The sequence below is a fragment of the Limanda limanda genome, chromosome 7 (genome assembly GCF_963576545.1).
Source record: "Limanda limanda chromosome 7, fLimLim1.1, whole genome shotgun sequence".
NCBI classification, from domain to species: Eukaryota; Metazoa; Chordata; class Actinopteri; order Pleuronectiformes; family Pleuronectidae; genus Limanda; species Limanda limanda.
The window spans coordinates 20016538-20040317 of record NC_083642.1 but is presented as its reverse complement, the minus strand read 5'-3'; the positions used below and the strand labels follow the sequence as shown (position 1 = coordinate 20040317).

General features: G+C 40.7%; 1 protein-coding gene and 2 non-coding genes across 3 annotated transcripts; 2 read left to right on the top strand and 1 right to left on the bottom strand.

Annotated features, from left to right (window-relative positions):
* Positions 1-572: 572 nt before the first annotated feature.
* Positions 573-11296, bottom strand: xpc (xeroderma pigmentosum, complementation group C). Its single transcript, XM_061075064.1, has 14 exons — positions 11057-11296; positions 9766-10062; positions 9250-9352; positions 9032-9116; positions 8705-8862; positions 8477-8597; positions 8276-8365; positions 6714-7547; positions 5957-6117; positions 5156-5237; positions 4182-4313; positions 3527-3696; positions 2735-2828; positions 573-1695 (listed from the first exon to the last, which is right to left on the bottom strand). The coding sequence occupies exons 1-14, from the start codon at positions 11169-11171 to the stop codon at positions 1360-1362; spliced, it is 2778 nt and encodes a 925-aa protein (XP_060931047.1). The 5' UTR covers positions 11172-11296; the 3' UTR covers positions 573-1359.
* Positions 11297-21672: 10376 nt separating this feature from the next.
* On the top strand, positions 21673-21783 carry trnal-caa (transfer RNA leucine (anticodon CAA)). The gene is made up of 2 exons: positions 21673-21710; positions 21738-21783. It is a non-coding gene; the product is annotated as a tRNA-Leu (tRNA).
* Positions 21784-22138: 355 nt separating this feature from the next.
* On the top strand, positions 22139-22249 carry trnal-caa (transfer RNA leucine (anticodon CAA)). The gene is made up of 2 exons: positions 22139-22176; positions 22204-22249. It is a non-coding gene; the product is annotated as a tRNA-Leu (tRNA).
* Positions 22250-23780: the final 1531 nt, after the last annotated feature.

Sequence of the window (23780 nt, the reverse complement as noted above, 5' to 3'; positions counted from 1 at the left end):
TATTATTATTATTATTATTATTCAGGCAAGTGAATTGGCTTTTTGAGGGCTTTAATTAGTCTTGAATTGCTGAGGAGTGAGATACATCGAATAATGCAGCTAATTATTATTTTGATATAAAAGTTTATACTGGGATCTTTGTGAATTTTCAATTTAGGAGAAATGTGTAAACTGTGTCATAAGTATTGGCCTGACTGATCTTGGCAACAAGCTCTGAACCCCTGGTTCAGTGTGTGCCTGAATGGATACATCTCAGATCAACACATGTCAAATCACCAAATGGTCACATGAGGGAAATGTGATTCTTTGATTGAATCTTTATTAAAAAAAAATTAATCCAAAGGATGTGTTGCTTTGATGATTTAGAAATTTGTAAAAAATATTTATGGCCTCAGATTTACTGTTTTCTAAATGCTCAGCATGATCCTTTTGAAATATGTTCACATTTTTGGAAATGTAGGAGAAAATTACACAGAAGTCAATTAAAAAAGACAAACAATTATTTGAGTTGTTCTGCTTTTACTTGCACTGAGAAATTTCTTACAAAAATACTTTTAATACAAAAACTGCTTAATACTACAGCTGCTGTGAAACATATCAACACTGATAAGTGTGTGAAATAAAGAGGCTGAAGTTGACAATGATACACCAGAAAAAACAGTGAACTTCCAGAGATATAGCATCCTAACAACAAAGGAGTGTGAGCTAAGACGACTTAATCCGTTGTCTAAGTGAAATTTACATTTTACCTTTATGAAAAGGTTTACATGGTGTACTTTGTTGTCTCCTACCCAAAGTCTTTCTCATCAGCTCAAAAGAGTAATGACAACAATGTTCCATTGGTCACACTGGTGTGTTGTTCAAGTTTGCAAGATTGGAGAAACCTTCTAAATTTTTCATTATAAACTGAAACAGCAGAAGGTAGAAGAGAGATATTAACATTATCTGCCGAATACGCCTGCATCAGTAGAAATGGAAACTATGCCCATTAGGCTCAAGCCAGCCCTGTATAGGATTTTTTTAAGCACCCCCACTGATTATTAGCAAACCAACATGATATTACTGTTCAGCAAGAGAGCACCTCTCAGTTTTCCAGATTCAACACGTACCATGATAGTGGAGAAGGTTTATTGCAAACACTATCACGACCGAAAGAAAATTACCTTCTTCTTCTTCTTCTTCTCCTCCTTCCGTTGTTTCTGTCATCCTCTCTTCCATTTCAGAGTTGACCTGGTTTACTGAAACTATTTCAAATCTGTTGTCCCTAAGACTCATTTGATCCAATCTTAAAAGGCATGTGAACTACTTATCAGAAACAGAGTAATCAGCATTGATGCATCAAAACATTCATCTCCAATATTACACCTTCTCAAAGGGAAACAAATTAGTGTCTTGTCCTTTCTTTCCTCGTTTTGTTTTCTGTTTCTTCTTGAGTCCGCTGCTGTTCCCTCTGTCCTCCTCCTCTGCTTGTCGGTTTTGAGGCCAGGACATAGCCAGAGTTTCAGAGGCAGTCTTAGCTTCGGGACTTTCATCCTCACCTGCCTCCTCATCAGATGAGAGGTCAATGTTGTTGTCTCCCTGAGAGAGGCTCCCCAACCCTGGGTTCTTTTTGCCGTAGCGCTGTTTAAGTCTTTCTCTGATCAGAAGTCCTTTCACCAGCAGAGTCCAGTTGGAGACCACCCTCTTTTCTTTTTTCTGGAAAGTGGAGAAGAAAAAAAGCTGCATTAAGCATGAAGATCCTGAGGAGGCTTCAAATAACTGGTTTTGGTTTAGATTATCAACAATCGAAAAATCATGTGCATTTTAAAGACAACAGGCGTCTTTGGGGGAATAAGAAAAATTGTCAACTTGAAGATATAATTCAATTGACAATTCACTCATTATCTACTCACCACTATGCCGATGGAGGGGTGGGTGAAGTGTTTGAGTCATAAATAAAACAAAAGAAAAAACAAAACATTCCTCCATCCTACTTGTGTGGTGTCATACAAGTGTCCGCAAGTCCCCACATTTACACCGTGTTTTAACCCTAAATGTCTGCAGATATATTCCTACAAGGTGCATTCCCGGACCCTCAGACACACCATCTCGAGCTAAGTCCGCTAGCTTAGCTATTCCTGTGGACTTTAAGGCTTAAAACACTGTGTAAATGACCTTGTTTCGAGTCTAAAATGAATGTCGAAGCTGGCTGGCACTTGGATGACACCACACGAGCAGTATGGAGGCATTCTATGTTTCTTTCTGTTGAATTAAAACGTTGGAAGAAGGACTCACCATTGACTTCAATTGTATCGGATTCTGCTGCAACAAAGTTAACCCCTGAAGTGTTTTGTGGACACTTCACATCCCCTCCATCGGCATAGTGGTGAGTAGATAATGAGTGAATGGACATTTTTCGATGACCTATACCTCTAAAGCTTTGCTGCAGCAATGGAAGTTACTGAAGCCATGTAAATTCATGCTAACAATTCCCGCAACAATTGAGAATTTCTACACCCTCTGATGAACTATCATAACAAAGGTGTACTGTAGGAAGCAGTACTGTGTATTGACATCAGAATGTTGAGAAAAAGACAAAAACCAAAAGGAAACAGAATTGTTGGTCAGAGTCTCATCTACATCAGATAATGACCTAAAAAAACAACCAGGCGGAGGCTTCACATGACATCTGACTAAAAGTGCAACATATTCATGGGAAATTCTGTCGCAGAAGTTGTAATGAACACACACAAACCTCTCTGTCCTTCTGTTTCTGAATCTCCTGTTCTTCCACCCAGGCGGCTCGGAGAATCTCCTCATGCTCTTCACACACAATGTAACCATCAGTCCTGAAACACACAGAAAAATGTTTGTATGAAACTGACTTATCTGATCATTCAGATCAATTTCTCCCACACATGAAAATAAAGGTGATAAAATTTGAACTTTGAAGCCCATTTCACCAATAAAACAAATGTCAATAATTAGGTTTAGATAATCAACAGAGACTCATGAGGTAGATCGATGAATGTGGGAGTAAGGCCCTGTTTCCCCAGGTCAAAAAACCCACCAACACACAATTCAACACACAATCCAACAAACGATCTGTTCAGCAGTGATGGAAACGAAATACCCAGATGAACACAGCGAGACGATGGAAGCGCATCAGTTGTCGGTGTGTTTGTGAAGAAGAACATAAAAACATAAAGGCAAACTCCTCTTTTAGCAGTGGGAAAGGAGTAAGCGTGTTTACCCGTGTTTAAAAAACCTGGGTATACATTGTCGTGTAAAATATGTATAAGTAGGAAAAAAAGTCCTTGTCTGTCATGTAGGCTGAGATTTGCTTAAAATTAATATTATGTAAATATTATATGCTATGATAGTGATCCATGTCTTTTTTCTAGGATGGTAAAGAAGAAACAATAATTGGAAACAATTAAATAAAATTAAGTTAAAATGCTCCTATGCTGATCATATTCCCTTACTTCAATTGCAATAATTGATCTCATCCGAGCAGATAAGATCAGACAAATATGTGCTGACTTACACAGCATGAGAGTATCCTGCATGGAAGTCAAAGCCTGTGACCGCAGGGGCGGCGTCCATGTCCAGCTTCTTGGCCACACGGTGCAGGTTGGGCAGACTGAGGTGAACACAGCCCACTGGTAACATGCAGGGCTTAAAGAGGTAGACGTTACCGAAATCGTTACGGGGAACCTGATGGGAAGAGACACACAACAGGTTAGTCACACTGTGAGAGGTAAAGAAGTTCTGATATTTGATTATATCTGAATATTTTCTGATATTATTATACTATATAAATGAGATAATCTCCATTTGATATAGTTGTCAATTATTTTCTTATTTGAAATAATGGTCTCTTAAAGAAAAAAAAAATGATAATGAAACAACAGTCTTTGGTAATTTCTGCATATTTGTTAATAATTTTCTTTTACTAATTTTCCTTTATGTGCATGTTTGACTTTGCAATTTCTTCAGAAACTACAGACAGCTTAACTAAATAATTATCATAATGATGATAATAATAAGTTTAATTTGTATAGCACTTTTCTCAACAAGCGTACAAAGTGATCCACAACAGAAAAAACAATAAAATAAAAAAAATAAAAAATAATAGATGATAAAGTTTCTTTGCTGTAATATTAGAATAATAGTCTCCACATCGACTCCTTTTCCTTTACCTTCCCATCCACAGCTATAGGCGGTTGGTACTCTTCAGTCTGCCATTCTCCAAACAGAGCTAGGTCGTTGTTTTCCTTCATCTCAGAATTGATCCTGGCCTTACGGGAACGATTCGAGAAACCCCTCACCATCTGACAGAAAGAGAGACAATGGAGAGAATATTCATATTCTATCTATAGCTACTTGACGGAGTTCAGACGACCAACAAACACTTTTGAATCTCAACTAAGACAGACAGTTAGTCAGGGAATTAACTAAAAGAACAGTATCATGTTTCTGTGAATACTGAAGACACATGGAACTAGTGGGGCCATTTGTGTACACACCACATTATCTTGTAAACCCCTATTTTCATTTGAGTTGTATATGATATATCTTTTTTTAATTTCCTTCTTTTAATTAATCTTTGCTTGACATTTAAGCTGTTTAATTCTGTTACTATTATTATTGCCTAATCGGTGCCGACTGGCTAAAATATTAAATTGCTGACACCTTGATAAGGTTTCTGCTGCAATCCACCATGTGACCGCATATTCATGGATCCAATTCAGACAAACTGAGATTTAATAGCATCACTGCTCCTCAAATTATTCAACACTCCTCTACTCAGCAAAATATCACTGCCTTATTAAAAACCTGATGCACTGAGCTCAGATGGAAATTATGTCAAAAGCTGACATCGACAAACAATCACATACAGTTTTTTCAGGCTACTGACAAACTAAGAGCTCAAGCTGTATGCTATGAGTTGCTTTTCTGAATAACCCATGAAAAATAAACAGGTCTACCCTTGAAAATGAATAAGGTGCTACATAGTGAGGTAAAACTATCCAATCCTAGACACTGGTGGTTCATTTTTTCTTTGATTTACATTTCAGACTGAAGTCTTAATTCGGATGTTACTGAAATCATAGTTATAGCTAATTTGTTTTGTCGAAATCTATCTTTTGTCGAGAAAAATTTTCTCTCTCACTTTGAACGGTTCTTCCCCGATTCGGACAGTCCGAGCTTCTTTCAACCATGTGTCTTTGGAGTGGAGGGTGTGCACACAATCCCTGGAGAGAAAGATTTAAACAAGATCACAATATTGACAAAACATGCATTTATCATGTTGAAGTAAATACTGGTATGCATTCACTTCAACAGAGCCTGACAAACACTCAATGCTAGATGTAATTCACAGCTAATAGTTAACTTTTGGAGATGAAACTATGCTTCAATCACATTAAGAGTTTGAAAAAAATCCTACAGCACCACCAGGTGGACACATAAAACTACGCATTGTGCATTTCCATGTTGATACCAGTGATTAACCAAAATCTGCCAGATTAATGGTAAATATATCAATTCATTATTATCTATCTACAACCCCCCAAGATTCATGGAGAACAACTGTTTCTTTTTTTTTCATTTTAGTTCAAGTGTGCAAATACCAGGTGAATAAAACACATGTAGTTTGGACAAAGGGCAATAGGATCCAGAGACCTCCAGAGGATACATTGGTTGACTCTTCCAAATTCAGACCAAAGATGAACATATACCTCACACATCTGGAGGAATGAATCTTAAGAAGTAATTTGTAATTGTTCTAGAAATGTGGAACTGAGGATCCAGCCCCTGAGCTAGAAATCACACGTTAGCCTATCCAACCCAGTTTTCATCATAAACTAGGTTCACACAGATTATATAATACCAATGCCTATCATGCAGTGCATCTTCGGCTATGATTTGGTAAAGACATACGGACAGCTGATTTCTCTCCTGTGGTACAGACCTGGAGTACACTGGCTCTCCTCTGCAGTATCCCAGGACAGTTGCTGTTGAAGGGTAGATGGCTTCATACTTGAGCATGTGTCTCTTTAAAGCGTACAGTGGGTGGTTCTTGTACTCCGCTATGGAGATCGGCAGGGGTTTGTTTATAAGCTTGTTCTGGAGCTGGATGGAGAAAACACAGACAGGAGAAGTGGGTGGTATCAGTTACATGTTGAGTAAAACTTTGCATTTTAATGTCTCATTTATATGATCTCAATTAAAATGTTCACTGAGAGACTGTATTGATTGTATTTAGAGATTGACGATATGACTGCTATGCAAAGCTGAAGCGTCTCGACCGCTAGCTAGTGGCTGGCAGCAGTAAATCATAAAGCCTGCCTCCTCCATGTTCTTAAATGGGACAAATTAAAAAGTCATAGTAAAAATCGAATGTTTCTTTTAAATATCGTTTCTGTCATTTTTATATTCGTCCAAGTGCAAATTATTTGTCAAGTTTGGTTTTAGTTAGTTATCCAATGCTATAAAAAGGGGTTAGATGTCATGATTGACAGCTGAAACTGACTCGCTTGGTAGAGCTTGTGTATTTCTACTGGACCTCACTTCACCGGTGCCATCCCCCGATCGCTAATGCACTGAATCCGGCTACCTATACTTGAATCTTGTACGAGACCATGCGGACACAATAGTTAATCAAGCCTTAAAATTATTTATGCGTGTGTTTGTTTGACAATGTGCATAAAATAGATCTGTTGTCTCACCTCCTTGTCCTCCCTTTTGTCCCTCTCATACTCGGGTCCCAGGAATGGCTCGAGCGTTTCATCCCACCAGTCTTCATCCACCCGTCTCTTCCTGGATGATGTCATCCAGGTGGGGTCGTACTTCCTTCCCAGGTCCTTCAGAAACCCGTCTCCATCCACTGACACCACGTAAGTCACTGGCGATGTTGCATTCTGGGAGCAGAGCTGAGGCATCCCGACACCCTGCTCAACATCAACACAAACCCAGGAAGATGTTTTTTCTAGATACACCTCCAACCACTCGTCCGCTCCAGGAGCCTTTGTCTTCTTGCCACTTCTTCGCTTTGTTCCGTTATTTGTTTTTCTTTCTTCTTCTTCATCATTGTCCTCCTCTTCTTCCCACTCTTTGTCCCCCTCATCTTTTATCAATTTTTTCCCTCCACCACTACCTGCAGTGTTCTTATTATTTATCGCTTTCCCCTTCCCCTTCGATGATTTCGCTTCATTCTCTGAATCCTCAGTGTCCTCCTCGCTGCTTGCCTTAAACTCATCCTCATCGCTAAGCACCTCTTCATCTTCGCTTTGACTCTCCTCCTTGTAGCTGACCTTCGAAGCGATAGTGCGGCGCTTTGAGTTCTTCGGTCTCTGTCCTCCGGATGTTATAACCCTTTCCTGGTTCTCCGGTTTTTCTTTTCTCTTTGCTTTCTTTCCACCTCTGTCTCCCTTGAGTTTTCCAACTGCAGCTGGTCTCTTGGTGCCAGGTGAGTCCTTCAGCTGAGAAGAGGTGGTCTTGGAGGTGTCTTGGTTTGAGCTGCTTTTTCCTGAGGCACCGGGAGATGTCCTAGCTCCTTTGCCCTGAAGAAATGAAAGAAACATTCAGTATTTGTAAAAAAAAAAAAAAAAAAAAAGCCTCTTGAAAACAAACACAAGCAAATATATAATCAAAATATTGGAATAAGCAGTCGCATTCAAAAGCAATAGTGAAATATGTGTAGCAGAGAAAGTGTTTCTGTCTTTCTACTGAGGAGTTTTGCCATGTTGATGATTCAGATATTTAACAATGCATACGATTATTCAGTATAGACCAGTGATTCCAAAATAGGTGTTCTCGTGCCCCAGAGGATACTTCTGCAGTTTCCAGGGGATACATGGAAAGATTGTGTAGCAGCTCTCTTACAAAATGTAAATTAATCATGTTGAGTAATCATTAGAATGAACATGCTTGTGTCAAAATGTTCCAATAAAACCCCAGACTTTTGTTCTGTCAAAACAAGACATTTGTTTTTGGGGGCTGCAGCCCTATTTACCGTGGATTCTTTTGTGAAGCACTTTGTAAAATTGTTTAGATAACAGCTATACAAATAAAGTTATTATTATTATTATTAGTATTATTATTATCTATATTGGGGTATTTTAATCAGGTAATCTCATATATTCTCATGGCTTCTAGACACCAACATACTGGCCACTTAATAAGAAATGCAGAGGACAAAAATCTACATTAAATTGTATCTGCAGGTTGGGTACAGCTGCTGCTTTAACACCTGAATACTCTCAAGGGCTCAGTAACAGGTTGTCAGTACCTTTGCTGCTGGGGGTTTCAAAGGAATCGGCTGCATAGAAAGAACCAATCTGCAGAAGAGCTGTAGAGACCTCAGCACCAACAGGAACAGCTGCAGGAAACACAAAACACAGGAAACAAATGACCTCCACCATTTGTAAATTCACACAAAGGCTGTATTTCACCTCATTAAAAGGACTGGGTTTTTGGCCAGAATACCAACGTGAGTCATATCCTGGTGGTTCCTGGCTGATAGGCTGGCCAGCCGCCTCTCCAGGAGGGCCCGGGGGTCCGGACGCTCCTCACAGGAAAGACTGGGATTGAGGGTGAATGTTGCTCTAAACCTGAAAGAAGAAAATGGTGATTTATTTTAACCGTGTTACTTTCAAGGTCAATTCAATGAAACATACCCACAAGTTGCTTTTTAACAGTGTGATATAAAGGGGCGCACCATTTGAGCAGTCCGGAGAGGTAGTTTTGGTCAATGCGTTCCTTCACGACATTGCTGTAGTGGGCAGGCAGCAGCGACAGAGTGATGGCCAGCAGGTCTGGTTCACTGCACACACGGTTCCGAAACATTCCACTGGCTATCAGGCACATGAGGTGGACCTGATGAAACACAATCAGAGGTTTGTGATGGTAAAAAATCCAACTGCAGTGAATACAGTGCAGAAACAAGACTGTGAAGCAGCATGAGGGATGAGATAAATAGTTGTGTGTGTGTGTGTGTGTGTGTGTGTGTGTGTGTGTGTGTGTGTGTGTGTGTGTGTGTTTTCACCTTGTGTGTGTCTATCAACAGGTCTTTCTTGCATTTGTTCATCATCCGCCTCAGATACGACTCAAACTCTGCCTGGATCTTCTTTCTGTCAAAAATACAGATAAACAGAATAAAACAGATCAATGGGTGTGCTACAATAATAATGTTGTCAATATAAATAACAAAAAACTTCACTGATATGACATGTCAGTGCCAGGTCAGTAAAACGAGTCACTCACTTTTTCCTGACTTCTGGTGTCTCAATCTCTATCTCTATGTCCAGGGGCTGAGAAGGCAGGATGGGTTCCAGTGCGTCAGCTGTACCCAGTGGCTCATCTAGCTCTGATAAACACACATCACACACGCACACATTAGTGTCTCCATGACTTCAGGGGACATTACATTGTCTTACATTGATCAGAGACTTACTCAAACCTATAACCATCATCAGTACTTGCCTAACCCTAAACTAAACTGAACTGAACTTTGAAACAGGCTCTCACCTTAAAATTAAATTATTTACATTATGGGGACTTGAGTTTGTCCCTATAGGGGAGATTAGACCCTATAATGTGACTGTGTGAATAGATTTAGGTCCCCACAACAAAACAGAGTAATACCAGGACCACACGCACACAATCGCACATTTTACATAAATGCTATAGCCCCTGTGAAAAAAGCTTATTCTGACTTATACATCTTTACAGATAAAATGACAAACCTGTAGGAAAAAGGTTTTTAAAGCTGATGTTTACCTTCCACTTCCTCCCAGTCATCTTCGTCTTCCTCACTGTCCTCCTCCTCGTCTTTCTGAGATTTTTTGGCATTTACATTAGCCACAGGTGCTGATGATGTCACCATGTCAAAGTCCTCACTGTCAGTCTCCTCCTTCTTGACTGGTGACTGGAAGTATTTACTGGTGTTGACATCAGTGGTGGTGCTGGTGTTGCATTTGGAGGGAGAGTTGCTCTTCGCCAACAATTTTGAGGACAAACGTGACTTGGGTTTGATCTTCCTCTCCAGCTTCTCCTCTTCCTCTGTGATGCCATTATCTGAAAGAACAGACAAAAAGAAATGGCCTTAAGCTGCTGATAAAAAAAGGTAATATCGGTCAATATTGATATTTATCACCATAATTGTCAGAATATTTTCTTTTAATTTAAAGTTTACAGTGTGACTCGTTTTCCCTCGCCTGAAAGAGCAGATAATTCAAAACACTGGATAAACAGTTAAACATTTAGCAAATCTGATATTGATCAAATGTGTTGTACCTCCCACTAATGCCTGATGGTGCAAATTCTACACATACCATGAAGGTATCGAAAGTACTCTGCCGCCATATAGTGGTCGGAGTGGAAAATACACACTAGCCCCTTGGTACTGTGCAGCAAAGTTATTTTGAGGTATTAAGCTGTATTTGAAATACTGTGATGATGGAACAGCAATGATTGTACAGAAACATATGTTGTTATTCAATTTCAAGCAAAAGCAGCATCAATATAATAATCTACATACCAGAGACTGGAAAATTTGTTAAATTACGGTTATGCCCCATTATGGCTAATGTCGCTAATTTGCTTCATACCTTAATTTTATATCTATTGTTTATGCTATATTGAAATTAACAATCTCCATTTAATTTAGCATCTGAATGACAGCCAAAAACACAAATAATATTTTTTTTATATAATTGGAAATTATTTCAGGCAATAAGGGGTTAATAAAGTTGATATGTATCTCTGAAACTACATAATTAAATCTACACTGACAACCAGCCAGTATCTATAAGTATACATCCACATACAAACAATAATAATTTAGCATGGTATATTTAATAAGTCTTCTTCAAGTAAAAACTAACTTTTATCAGAGTTTACGACACACCCCCTCTGCTGTGGCAACAGGTAAACAGACCGAACTTAGTTTACGATCTTAGTTTTTCCTTTTGATTTTCCCATTAAGCTTGAATGCACAGTGGTCGCATGTTCAGAGAGAGAATAGTAGTGGAGACTTGTCCATAGTATTATAATGAGACACTTGTCCTACCTGCCTCTCTCTTCTTGGCTCCTGCTGCCTTTGCTTTGCGGCTTTTCGCCGGCAGCACCTGCTTCGGTTTCTTTGTATTGACCTGAGTCCCTGCACTCGCTCTCCTCTTCGCCATGTTTCTTCTCTCTCTTTTTCTTCTTCTCCTTCTTCTTCTGATTCCAGAAACGCTTTCTTTAAACGTCTCTGTGTGAAACTAGGAGAGCAGCAGCCCTGCGGCTGAACACATGTTATTATATAAGCAAAGGAGCCCGCTGGTCATCCGACACGACTCTTTCATTACACAAGAAGAAACTACGCTCCGGATGTTTTGGAGGCAGGACTCTGACGTCACATCCGCTTCCTTTTCTACTTAAAGGAATAGTTCACCAAAAATGAAACCACTCTGCCGATGATGGGATGGGTGAAGTGTTTGAGTCCTGAAGACCCTATCAATTCTTCAAACGTAAAAAAAACTACTCGTGTAGCGTCCTCCAAAACAGCCCCTTAAATACTATTTATTTTATTTTATTAGGTCGGGGCTCTGATGAGGGGTGAGCAATTTTGGACCGATTGGACAGTGGAGTTACCACAATTTAATATCCATGGAGTTGAGATGACAATCACTGAATTTAAAGTAGATCTTTCGTGATCAACATGTGTAAATGGTCAAAGATGGCCACTAAATAAAATATGACCGACTTCCTGTTTGCAGTATCGATCCAAGAGAGTTTTTTATTTGTTACAAAAAAGACACATTTCCCTACAGATATATTGTACATGTAGGCCAATCGTGGTTCTGCACTTTAGAGAGCACGATTCAGCTATTTTGCTACGCCCATTTTTTAAAACCATCTGAATGTCAGTTGCCACCAGGGGGCGCTCTGATTTTAATGCACGATTTCTGTGTAGATGTCATCAGGCCGGGACTCTTGTCATATATGTCCTAGTTTGGAGTCAATTGGACCATGTTTGTACAAGATACAACAACCTTGTGTTAAATGGCAAGTAATCAATATTTGACGCTATCCCACGGTCCCACCGTGTGACGAAAACTCAAAAATAGAGGATGTTTTCATTTCCATCTTGTTAAGATGACATTCACCGAATTTGAAGTTTATGTGATGAAATCTGTGTGAGGAGCTCGTTCAAATACACAACGTGTAAAACGGCCTAAATGGCTTTCGCAATGTCGATGCTCAGGCCCTAATTATGACTGGGTAAACATTTCTCCATTCTGATGTAATACCACATTCTGTACACTGAGGGTCGGTGCTGTGTCATATATGAGGCTGCACTGCAGGTGTCAGGTGCAGAGCTCAGGAGAGGCGTCTGTCTCTGATGCAGCTGCTCAGGCTCATGATATTAGAGTATCATCATGTCAGCTCTGGCAGTTTATCCAGTGACACATTCAATACGACATTCATGGGAACAGTGGTGGACTTGTGGTAGAAAAGACGGAGATCCGATTGGTCACTGGTTCGAGACCATGTACTGACTAAAACATACTTGGATATTGACCAGACCTGGATCTGTTCAAGTCCACGAGGGCTCTCCCTAATCCAATGTCTCAATTCCCCCGAGCAAGGCGCCTTACTCCCCCCAAATCACACAGATGGGTCAAAAGCATAGGACAAATTTCCCATGTGTGCATATGCGTGGGACCAATTAAGAAATCTTGAATATTATAATGGACTTTAATTTAAGAGACACTCAGGTTGGACGACCACAGAAAAACCTTGCAGACACTGTGCCAGTGTATAAATGATGAATATCATTTAATAGTGATCTAAAGTGATTCTCAGTCCTGACAACCATTTCAAGAGCAAACCAAATGGTTAAAGTTTGCAGTTTACTACCATTTATCAATGAGTATAACATTTTTGCATGTTGATACTAATATATTTTGTTCTGGAAAAGTTTTTAGGAAACCTTTCTGCACTAATGAAAGGGAGCTGGAAATCCTACAAATTGGTTCATTTATTTATTTTGAGGCAAAATTACTAGGGGTTGTGATTGATCATAAAATAACATGGCAACCACATCATAAATATATCAAAGAAAAAAATGTCAAGGTCTATGGCAATCCTGTACAAATCCAGACACACATTAAAACATAACAGTTTACATATAATTGACTGTCCACTAATACTTGCTTATCTATCACACTGTGTGGAACTGGGGATCAACTTTTAAAAGCACTTTAAATTGAATTGTTTTACTACGGAAAAGATCCATACATATTATAAATAAGGCAGGTTTTAATAATCACACAAATTAACTATTTATAAAAAAAACATGTGACGAAAGTACATGATTTGATTTATTAGAAAATAACGCAATTAATGTCAAGAGTCAAATCAAAATCCCTCCCAAGTTGGTTCCAAAAGTTTTTATTTCTGGAGAGTAAAAACGGAAATACAGGAAAGAACAGAAAGCAAAAAAAGGGATCAAAAAGAGAAGTGTTTCAATTGTTAGGGTTAGATGGTGGAACAATAAAAATGTAAACTTTAGAATGTGTACCTCCAAATTTGTTTTAAAATGGTCTGTGAATGGTAACAAACATTAATAATTTGTATGTCTTGCTTTGTTTGTTAAAATCTGGAGGATTTATAAGATGGACAGAAATGTAGGACAGGCTTATATGCGCACCTTGATTCTGCCTGTGCCTTTTCAGTCACCTTATACATAAATTGTTGACTATGAGTATAACATGAATAATGTTTTGATGACTGAATAAAAAGCAATCACTAATCGTATTGCTCAACTGAAAAAATAATAATATATAATTTTTTGGAGAAATTAGCACATATTTAAGGAGAAGATGGCTAATTTGTAAATATAAACCTAACTTTTCAGAAAGCTTGCATTAATAGGGAACTGAGAACATTTCATGCTGATATGTATAATTCAAAGGTTTTTAAAAACCTGCAGAGTCTGGTCGATTGCACTTCTGATTTCAGGTCATCAAGCAGATGAGACTGATTTAAGTCTCCATCTATTCCTGTTCTATTTTATTTAATGATGTGTAATAGATCCTCAAACACCAGGAGACAAATGTGATGCCTCATCTTTTAGAGCGGAAAAAAAATCCGCTCTTTTTCAAATGTTATTGTGCAGAAACATGTCTTCTGAAACAATGAGAAGCCTGCAGTGATTTAACTCTGTTATGGAGGGGAAATGTATCACAACGTCTAAATCCCCTCACTAACAAAACAGGTCTTCTATTCCATACTAAACTGGCTTCTGATATTAGTGTGTGCCAGCCACGACCTGGAATCTTGGCCTTCCACCCTGTGCATGCTGGGATGCCCTCTTCATTCCACTGGGAGCCTGAATAAAAAATTAAGGAAGTAAAAGACCATGACTGAATGAATTCTTTATCTTGTTATTTTTGCGATGGGTCTGCGTGATTCCCCCTGAAACGAGTTCTGCCTCTTCACTCGGAATCAATTTGGTTCATTCCAGTTCAATCTAATTTTCATTCTGCTCCGTTGCAATCCGTATTGATCACGTTGAGATTCTGTGGCAGACGTGTGTGTTTCACTTCAGAGTGTGTGTGTGCATTTGTAAAGCAGTCCCCACATGCATATCCATTGCATGCATACGCATAAATTAATGCATGTTTATGTGTGCAGTGCACGTGTATCCATATTCTGTCAGACAGCCTTTCACTTCACAGTCCCCGGGATGTGTGCATGCATTTATTGCCCTCTGTGAGTATGTAGGCTCTTGAAAGTGTGCCCATACATATAGTGTGTGTGCGTGTGTGTGGGGTGACAAGGTTGAATCCATGGTCCAGTGCGTTGGGCTTCCAGCGCGGTGCATGGCTTCCATCCCTATATGAACCATTAGTAGAGTCAGATAGGAATAAAAAGCCATACAGCGCACTGGGCATTTGGAAGACTGGATTTTTAAGAGCTAGGATACACACACACACACACACACACACACACACACACACACACACACACACACACACACACACACACACACACACACACACACACACACACAGATTAAGATGAAAGACATTCAAATAAAACCCCTGAGGCCTGCAAAACTGGAAAACAGGATAAGAGCAGGTGGGGGACACAGACGCCTTGCGAGCTCCTAAAAGACGAGGGACCTGTATACTGGATTTACTGGGAATTCAGCATTATACAGGGCTTAAGAGTGATCATCTGACTGACCAGAAGTCAGTGTGAGTGTTTGAGTCAGATTGAAAGCCTGATTAAGGACTGGTAATGCCACCCAGCGCTGAGGTGTGGCAAAAGGATTGACATCCACCAAGCACGGAATTGGGCTCTTTATCCCCACAGTGTTGTCTCCAAGGCAGCTGGATTTCCAGTCATGCAGCTTTTGGCTCGTCACGATCAGACGGACCTACCCTGCTGTGTGACGGACAAGATTTCTTTAAGACCCTTGACCTGTTGACTTTACGAAGCCATATTGTAGATGGTGAGGTCACAGAAAATGACTATTGTTGATTTTAGGTTTTCACACTTTTCCTTCTAAGGATGTATTAGGTCCTACCCTCATCTCCTTGACTGCAAGTACATATCAATAAAGAAAGAAAGAAAGACTCATTCAGCTGTCTGACTCAGTTGACATATTGAAAATAGTTAAATATGTATAATTTACAAATTGGGTCTAACTTTAAATTTTAATGAACATTTCATCTCTGTATATACCTTGCACTTATTCTAAACATTTGAAGCCAGTGTAAATTGTCAATGCATTTTCCAGTAAATGGTGGTTGTTTAAATATTGCACTTAAAAACCTAAAAAGACAATTAAATCCACTTGTTTTGGTGGAGGCTTAATCCTGCTGTTGGATGTTGGTTAATTTAAAACAAAAGCTCCCTTTTAAAGAATCTGCTCTTACAGAGGAAGGATCAACTTTTCCACCAATGGGTGCGCAGGAACCTGGCCTCCTGCAAACACAAGTTTCATGAACCTTTTGTAAAACCAGTTAAGAAAAAAAAATCTGCCAGTTATCATTCTCATATCCATTCAATTAATAGTCACCACTTGTACCCTCTCCCACATTTTGTGTATATTCTGTGGAATATTCCTGAAACAAGACTCAGTACACTTTAATGTAAATGTGGAATAAGAATCCCTCCCCTCTGCAATCCCCAGCCCCCCACCCTCCAACCCCACCCCTGCATTCTCTGGCCTCAGGAATAGCTTGGATAAGGCTTGAGGCTTGCGAATTTTGCCAAGTGCCTGCATTAAAAATAGAATAAACCCCTCCAAAAAAAATTCCAGATCTAAAGTGGGTATGTTATTGTTGTTTTCTACAGAAATAAAAGCCTGAGAAACCTCTCCTGTCGCGCCTTAAGAGGCTTCACAACTTCAAGGAGCGGATATGAAATAAATCCAATTACTGAGCTGTCAATCAAGTCGCTAATTAGTGAGACTTGGGCAGACTAAGTGGCATCAGAGCTTGAAACTCAACACGGGGGGCGACGACTGAACGAGACAGCGACAGAGGGAAAAGGCAGGAAGATTCCAGGGAAAGTCGACAAGTAGCGTAGAAGAAACACACAACCAGACGCTTCCTCACAAAGCACCTGCTGCTATTTCTGGATGCACCAACGACGAGCAACAGCAGCTAAAACAAAACACACACACACACACACACACACAAAACGATGAAGAAGATGACGAGGAAGAAGCGAGCATCCATGCACCCGAGGTGGGACGTCACGGAACCTTCTCTGCCTCTGCACCGGCCCTGTGCGTCCTGTGCGTCCTGGGCTCCACAGTCCGCTTTCAAACAGGTGGTCTCCAGTCTCTGTCGGCTTCTGCACGGCGCCTGAACAAATGTCCAAAAGAATGAAAAAGACAGAGCAGAGTTGGTGTCCCCTGCTCGCTCCTCTTGTCCGAAAAGAGACGGGGGTCGCTGCTGCTGCCGCTGCCACCGGTGGATATGTGGAGTTTGACCGCCCCTTTACGCATCTGTGCGTATTTCCATTCAGCGGCGGCGGAGGCAGACGGAGAGAGAGAGCGAGAAAGAGAGAGGTGGGGAGAGAGAGAGAGAGGGAGAGGGAGAGAGAGAGTGAGAGAGAGAGAGAGAGAGAGAGAGGGGGGGTAGAGAAAGAGAGAGGGAGGAGGGTGTGTGGTGGAAAAGCAGAGGAGGAGGAGAGTAACGTAACAAAAGCCCCCTGAGTGAGGAGGAGCGAAAAAAAGAGGGATGAGAGAAAAGGGGAAAAAGAGCGAGCAGGGGGAGGGAGGGGGGGCATCATCATACCTGAACAGGAGACCTCCCTCTGCCTGTGTGTGTGTGTGTGTGAATGTGTGCCTACTTGTACAGATATCGTTGTGAGGACCTTTTTGAGCCCAGAGCTTAAAGAGTGAGGACATCTGGGCCAGTTCTTACTTTCGTTTGGTTGTGATGGTAAAAGTTAGGGCGAGGGGTGCATGTCAATGATTGTCCTCACTAAGACAGAAATACGTGTGTGTGTGTTTGATATTTTGTGTCACCCTTTCCAGTATAAACACTGAATGAGGCAAAACTTAATTTCTGTCTAAGGTTAGGGCTAGGCATGAATTGGGTATGGTTAAGTTTGGGGATAAGGATTTGGTAAGGCTGCACAAGTGAATGGAAGTTTAGCGAGTGTGTGTATGTGTGTGTGTGTACAGAGATCTTTGTGAGGACCATTTAGAGAATAACGTTTAGGTTTGGGTGAGTTTTGATGGTTAAGTTTAAGCAAGATAAGGGGCTATGGGGAATGTATCAAGCCAATGACTGTCCTCACTAAGATAGAAGTATGAATGTATGTGTGTGTGTGTGTGTGTGTGTGTGTGTGTGTGTGTGTGTGTGTGTGTGTGTGTGTGTGTGTGTGTGTGTGTGTGTGGAGACAGACAGTGGGTGTGAGGGAGGGGAGGCTTATGTCGCCTCAGTGACACGCAGTGTTAATAAAAGCCGGGCAGTGGGGCTGAATAGGGCTCTTTTCTGTCTCATTCAAATACCGCCAGAAAGCACTTTCATTCTTCTGATAAAGTAGTTTGTGTGTGTGTCAGTGTGTGTGTGTATTTGTGTGTGTGTGTGTGTGTGTCTGTGTGTGTGTGTGTGTGTGTGTGTGTGTGTGGCTGGCTGGGGAATTTGTGAATGTGTTGGAGTGTGTATCCATCTGCATCTCCATGTATTTAGCCCCCCCCCCCTTCTCTCTCTCACTCTCTCTCTCTCTCTCTCTCTCTCTCTCTCTCTCTCCATCTCGCCCTCCGCCTGTTTCACTGGCATTTACATTGCGAACAGTCAGACAAACAGACGGCTGAATGTACAGCCTGATCACCGGCCGACAAAACTGAAGCCAGAGTCAGACAAGAGCAGAGAAAACATTGAAATCAAGCTGTAGTATTGCAATATGAGGTATGAGAGGCGGGTGAAAGGTCAGCGAGGAGATTTGGAGAGACAGAACAGCAATAAGAGGGATAGAGAGAGAAAATAACAGCTCTTGGCTCCCACTTTTCAAAGACAGAGGAGAGGAAATAAAAAGGACGAAGCCCAAAATGTCAAAGACACGACATGAAGAAAGAGAAGGGGCGAGAAAAAGAACAAGAGAGAATTTGAGAGAATTTGAGAGAAACACAGGGATAAAGTGGAAATACTTGCTCTCGACCTTCCCTCAATCCTCCTCCTCCTCCTCCTCCTCCTCCTCCTCCTCCTCTCTTCCTCCTCCTCCTTCTTCTGTTCTCAGGGGCTCGGCTGGAGTTGCATTCCAACGCGTCGCCGTCAATCCCCGCTACTCCAGGCAACACTGTTCCTTGATCTGGTCCCACGTCATGCCGGGCAGAGGAGGAGGAGGAGGAGGAGGAGGAGGAGGAGGAGGAGGAGGAGGAGGAGGAGGAGGAGGAGGAGGAGGAGGAGGAGGAGGAGGAGGAGGAGGGAGAAGAGAAAGAGAGAGAAAGGTGGGGGAAAGGAGGTTGTGAAGGTGGGAGCCTCAGGGAGGGTGGGGGGGCAGGATGAATGAGAAAATGGGTAAGAGGAAGGAGAGGGGACATCAAGGGTGAGAGGAGATGAGAGGAGAGAGGTGAGGACGGATGTAAGAGGGAAAAGAAGGGCTAAGGTGAGAGTGGGAGAGAGGAGTGAGGACGAATGGAGGGTTAAGGTGAAAGGACGGTAGAGGGCAGTAAAGAAGTAGAGGGAGGAGAGGTGAAGGAGGTGACAGAGGAGATGCAATAGTGAAGGACAGAAAAAATGAAGAGTCCTGGCAGTGTAAAAGTCATAACACCTCCATCTGTCTCGCCCAGCCCTCGTTCCTGATTGCAATAAAAGTTAAATTATAAAATCACAGTTCAGGATCATTTGCTTCTCTGGAGGCTGTTAAAGTCAGATGGGTTTGTTCTGAACTGCCTGCGTTTTAATTAAGTCCAATAAAGTAGAGTTAAATAGAGTGAAAGAGGTGACACAGCACTCATGGCTGAATTTGCAAAATTGTGGCGTTTGCTTCAAATTGCAATACCAGGCGGCTGGGACTTTAAGACGTAGGCTATAAGATGGCCAAAGGCATAGGATTTTGCACAATATTTCACAGTCAGGGTAATATCACCGACACTCTCCTTCTATATTTATGTCATTTTGTTTGATTGTAATATTCACCCAACTCGAAATACAAATAAACCTGAAACCCAAAATGTCTGACATACTCTATGACATACTATATCTCCATGGATTTTTCGTACTTTGTTGACATTGTGGACTCACGTGATTTGAAAATGAGTATGTACTCCTTGTAACAAAGGATGTCAGTCAGGCGTACACTCTGCTCGAAGACTATGGTCACATGTGTCCCGGAACACCTCAGAAAATGATCTGAGTGGTCAGATCACAATGTGACTTGGGCAAGTTCACTTCTTTGGAGCTTTCCACTTGTGATCAGATCATCCAAAACAAATGTTAATGCTAGATAATATGAACCGGGCCTATGAGTCGTAAACATTTCTTTTTTAATAAAACTCCTAATGAATTTCAAGTGGAATATTTAATTCCATCATCTTTGACAAGTAAGAGTACTTCCAACCCCAATAGGAATACCTAATGTTATATACTGTATATCATTAAGCCCTATGAGACAAGTTGTGATGGTTGAATATGGGCTATGCAAATACAATTTCATTGAGTGATTGATTGATTTAGTAAACCTGCAATAACAGATTTTAGTGGCCATTTGTGAACACAACCCTGACATTGTTGATCACTTCTTAAGTTGATATGTCGAACTCATTGTATATAGTTAACTACTTACACATCCAGCAGATACAGAGAAACATCATCATTAAACTGAAGTCATGTCTCTGGCTGCCTGGCAAGTGTAAGTCCAAAATTCCATCTGCTCTGCTTGTGATCTTCACTAACTCCCGAGGGAAATATTTGGCTCTGTTGCTACCTGATACTTTCACTTTTGAGTTAAGTGGGTGCACCTCGCTAAAACTGTCTCATACATCAGTCCTGCAACTAACCCTACCTTCATGAAGGTTCTAACCAAGATGTAGTTAGTGGTGGTGTCACTGTATTGTGTTATATTGACAGGCAATAATAGAAACAACCCTTTTTGTGATGCTATACAGCTCAAGAACACCAAAAACGACCATTTGCAAAATTATCATGTATCTTTTCCAAAACTGTCAACCTATTGTCATTGTAACTGAGCATCATTAAGGCAAACACTGGCTTTGTCGACCTGCTGTTTGGTGCAGGACAATAAACCAAAAGAGAAAAGTTGAAACATGCTCTGTTATTCTCTCTGGGTTTAGCACATACAGACTTCACATAATGATTGACGACATGACAGCTCCCCAATAGTGAAGCCACAGTGTCATGATTGCAAACTGGTGGCTTGCTGCAGTATAGGTCAAAAACCTTGCCTCCTCCATGTAAGCGAATGGGACATGAACTGAACTATGAAGTCAAAGTACACGTTATATAAATTTTTCTTGAAGATGTTCTATGTATTAATTTTCAAAGTGAGTTAGTTATTGATGCTATAAAAAAATCGATCATGTGGTGAAACCTGATTGACAGATGAGACTGACTCACGATTGGACGAGTGTGTGTATTGACAAGACCTCAAAACCATGGCTCCATCCCCCAATCGCTACTGCACAGACTCCAAGACACAAGATGGCTTCACATCTGGATAGTGACAGGAAGAGGAGATGTGTCATCCATCTATATTTACATGCTATGATTCATTGCTGTGAGCACACCCTTTCATATAGTCATGTGACTGTTAATATAGAGAAAGCTTCAAAAGTATGCTACAGACGATATGCACTTTAATTGCAAGGACGCGAACAAGTCTACATCAACAAGGTCTTGTAAAGGGGATGAGTAAATAAAGTCAACGGTTTTCATTCCAGTTCTCGTCTCCAGCACAGCTTCAGGTAGAGCGGAACAACCAGGCAGTAAATCACATACATACAGTGGATGAAACCTACAGACTGTAGACACTCAGAAATGGAAAAATGTTTCTCACGTGTCCTTAAGAGAAATACAGCAAACATTTGTAGTGCAAAGGCAGGTTAAGAGACCAAATTGAACAAGAATGAAACCATTTCAACTTAACATCGTAAGAAAATTAAAAAAACTTGATGTAGTAAAAGGATAAAACCTTTACCATCATTTCAATGTCAGGATGGCCGAGTGGTCTAAGGCGCCAGACTCAAGGACTGAATCCTTCCTCGTCAAAGGGATTTCTGGTCTCCGAATGGAGGCGTGGGTTCAAATCCCACTTCTGACATGTGTTTTACCTCCAGGTGTCTTTGTGAAGTGGGTTTACACTTCAACACACGTAAAATGAAAGAAAAACATAATTAAACATGCACATTGTGTCCTAATATTAAATGGTGAAGACTGTGTGAGTAACAGAAGAAGCTTAGTGTCTTATGTGTGAGGTTTGGGGTCAACAGGGACCAGTTTCATGTTTGTAAACCAACTAAGTCGCTAATTTCCAGGAAGATCTGTTCTTTCATGAACATTCATTAAATGTGTTGAATGTGAAATCTTGATAAACTATGTATGACCCAAGTCAGGTATGAAATATGATCTCTCGCTGTGTTAATATGTTTTCAGTATAGGAAATTGGGCAAAAACTAGTCAGGATGGCTGAGTGGTCTAAGGCGCCAGACTCAAGGACTGACTCCTTCCTCGTCAAAGGGATTTCTGGTCTCCGAATGGAGGCGTGGGTTCAAATCCCACTTCTGACATGTGTTTTACCTCCAGGTGTCTTTGTGAAGTAGGTTTACATTTCAACACTGGTAACATGAAAAAAATAAATAATTAAAAATGAACATTTTGACTGAATATTAAATGGTAAAGACTGTGTGACTAACAGAAGAAGCTTAGTGTCTTATGTGTGAGGTTTGGGGTCAACAGGGGCCAGTGTCATGTTTGTAAACCAACTTAGTCGCTTAATTTCCAGGAAGATCTGTTGTTTCATGAAAATTCATTAAATGTGGTGAATGTGAAATCATGATAATCTATGTATGACCCAAGTCATGTATGAAATATGATCTCACGCTGTGTTAAGATCTGTACGGTATAGGAAATTGGGCAAAATCTAGTCAGGATGGCCGAGTGGTCTAAGGCTTCAGACTCAAGGACTGAATCCTTCCTGGTCAAAGGGAATTCTGGTCTCCGAATGGAGGCGTGGGTTCAAGGGAGTAGGTTTGATTTGGACATTGGTGGGGTCCGTGGGATATGAAAGTGCTTCCTAAAGTTGATAGGTTTTTTTTGTATTCGCAATGATAATTGAAAAAAAAATCAATAAATCGGCTTAATTAACATGTTTATAATGCATATCTGAATATCAAAAGAGAATATGCATTCTGTAATGTTATAGGTTAAAGCAACTAATGAAAGAAAATGAGTCAACTTAGAAGAGTTTTCAACTTTACTCTGGTGCAACTGTAAACAACATCAACAACATTGTAAATAAATATTTTTGAAATAATACAACAACAGGTGTATCACTAAATGTACAGGTCAGTATAATTTCCTGCTGGGCATTTCTTCCTCCAGTGCCCATGAGCCAGCTGCAGGGTCATCAGCCAGGAATCGCTAATACTAACATATACACAGATTAGTGTCCATTGTGCTCTTCCTATTTGAAAGAACCAAACACATGCCTACGTCTTTCTGTAACAGAAATGAACTGCTGATAGATTTCTTTAAGGTCAATGTTGTCCAGTGTCTCCTGATGGACATGGCACACTGCAAGATTGTTCAATCTGACTTGAGTCATGGTGGTTCTCAGCCATGTTTTAAGCCTCCTGAGAGCACTGAAACTTCTTTCAGCCTCAGCTGATGCAACTGGTATGACTAAAAGCAGCCTGATAAGGGACTCAACCTGATCAAACAGACCTCTCACTTCAACTGTCAATCCTCTCATTATTTCTGCCACTTCAACACTAGATTTGACAGTGTATTTGGACCTAAACATGGCTAGTTGGACCTTTAGTATGTCCCTGTTCAGCTCTGGGTACTGATCTACAATGTCATTCACTTCTCCAGTCAGGAGAGTTTCCTCCAGCTTTTGCAAGACATTTAGATCTGGTTGGTTGAACCTCTCCTCAAACTGAATGTGCACACTATCAAGCATTTTATAGAACTCTGTTCTATAATGCTCCTCTGCTGACTTGGGGATGTGCTGGCTTGCTTCACTCGTGAATCGTTTTGGTGGCTTTCTTTGGTGAGGAATCTGAATGGGCTCAATCCCAAGGGAGTCAACCATAGCCA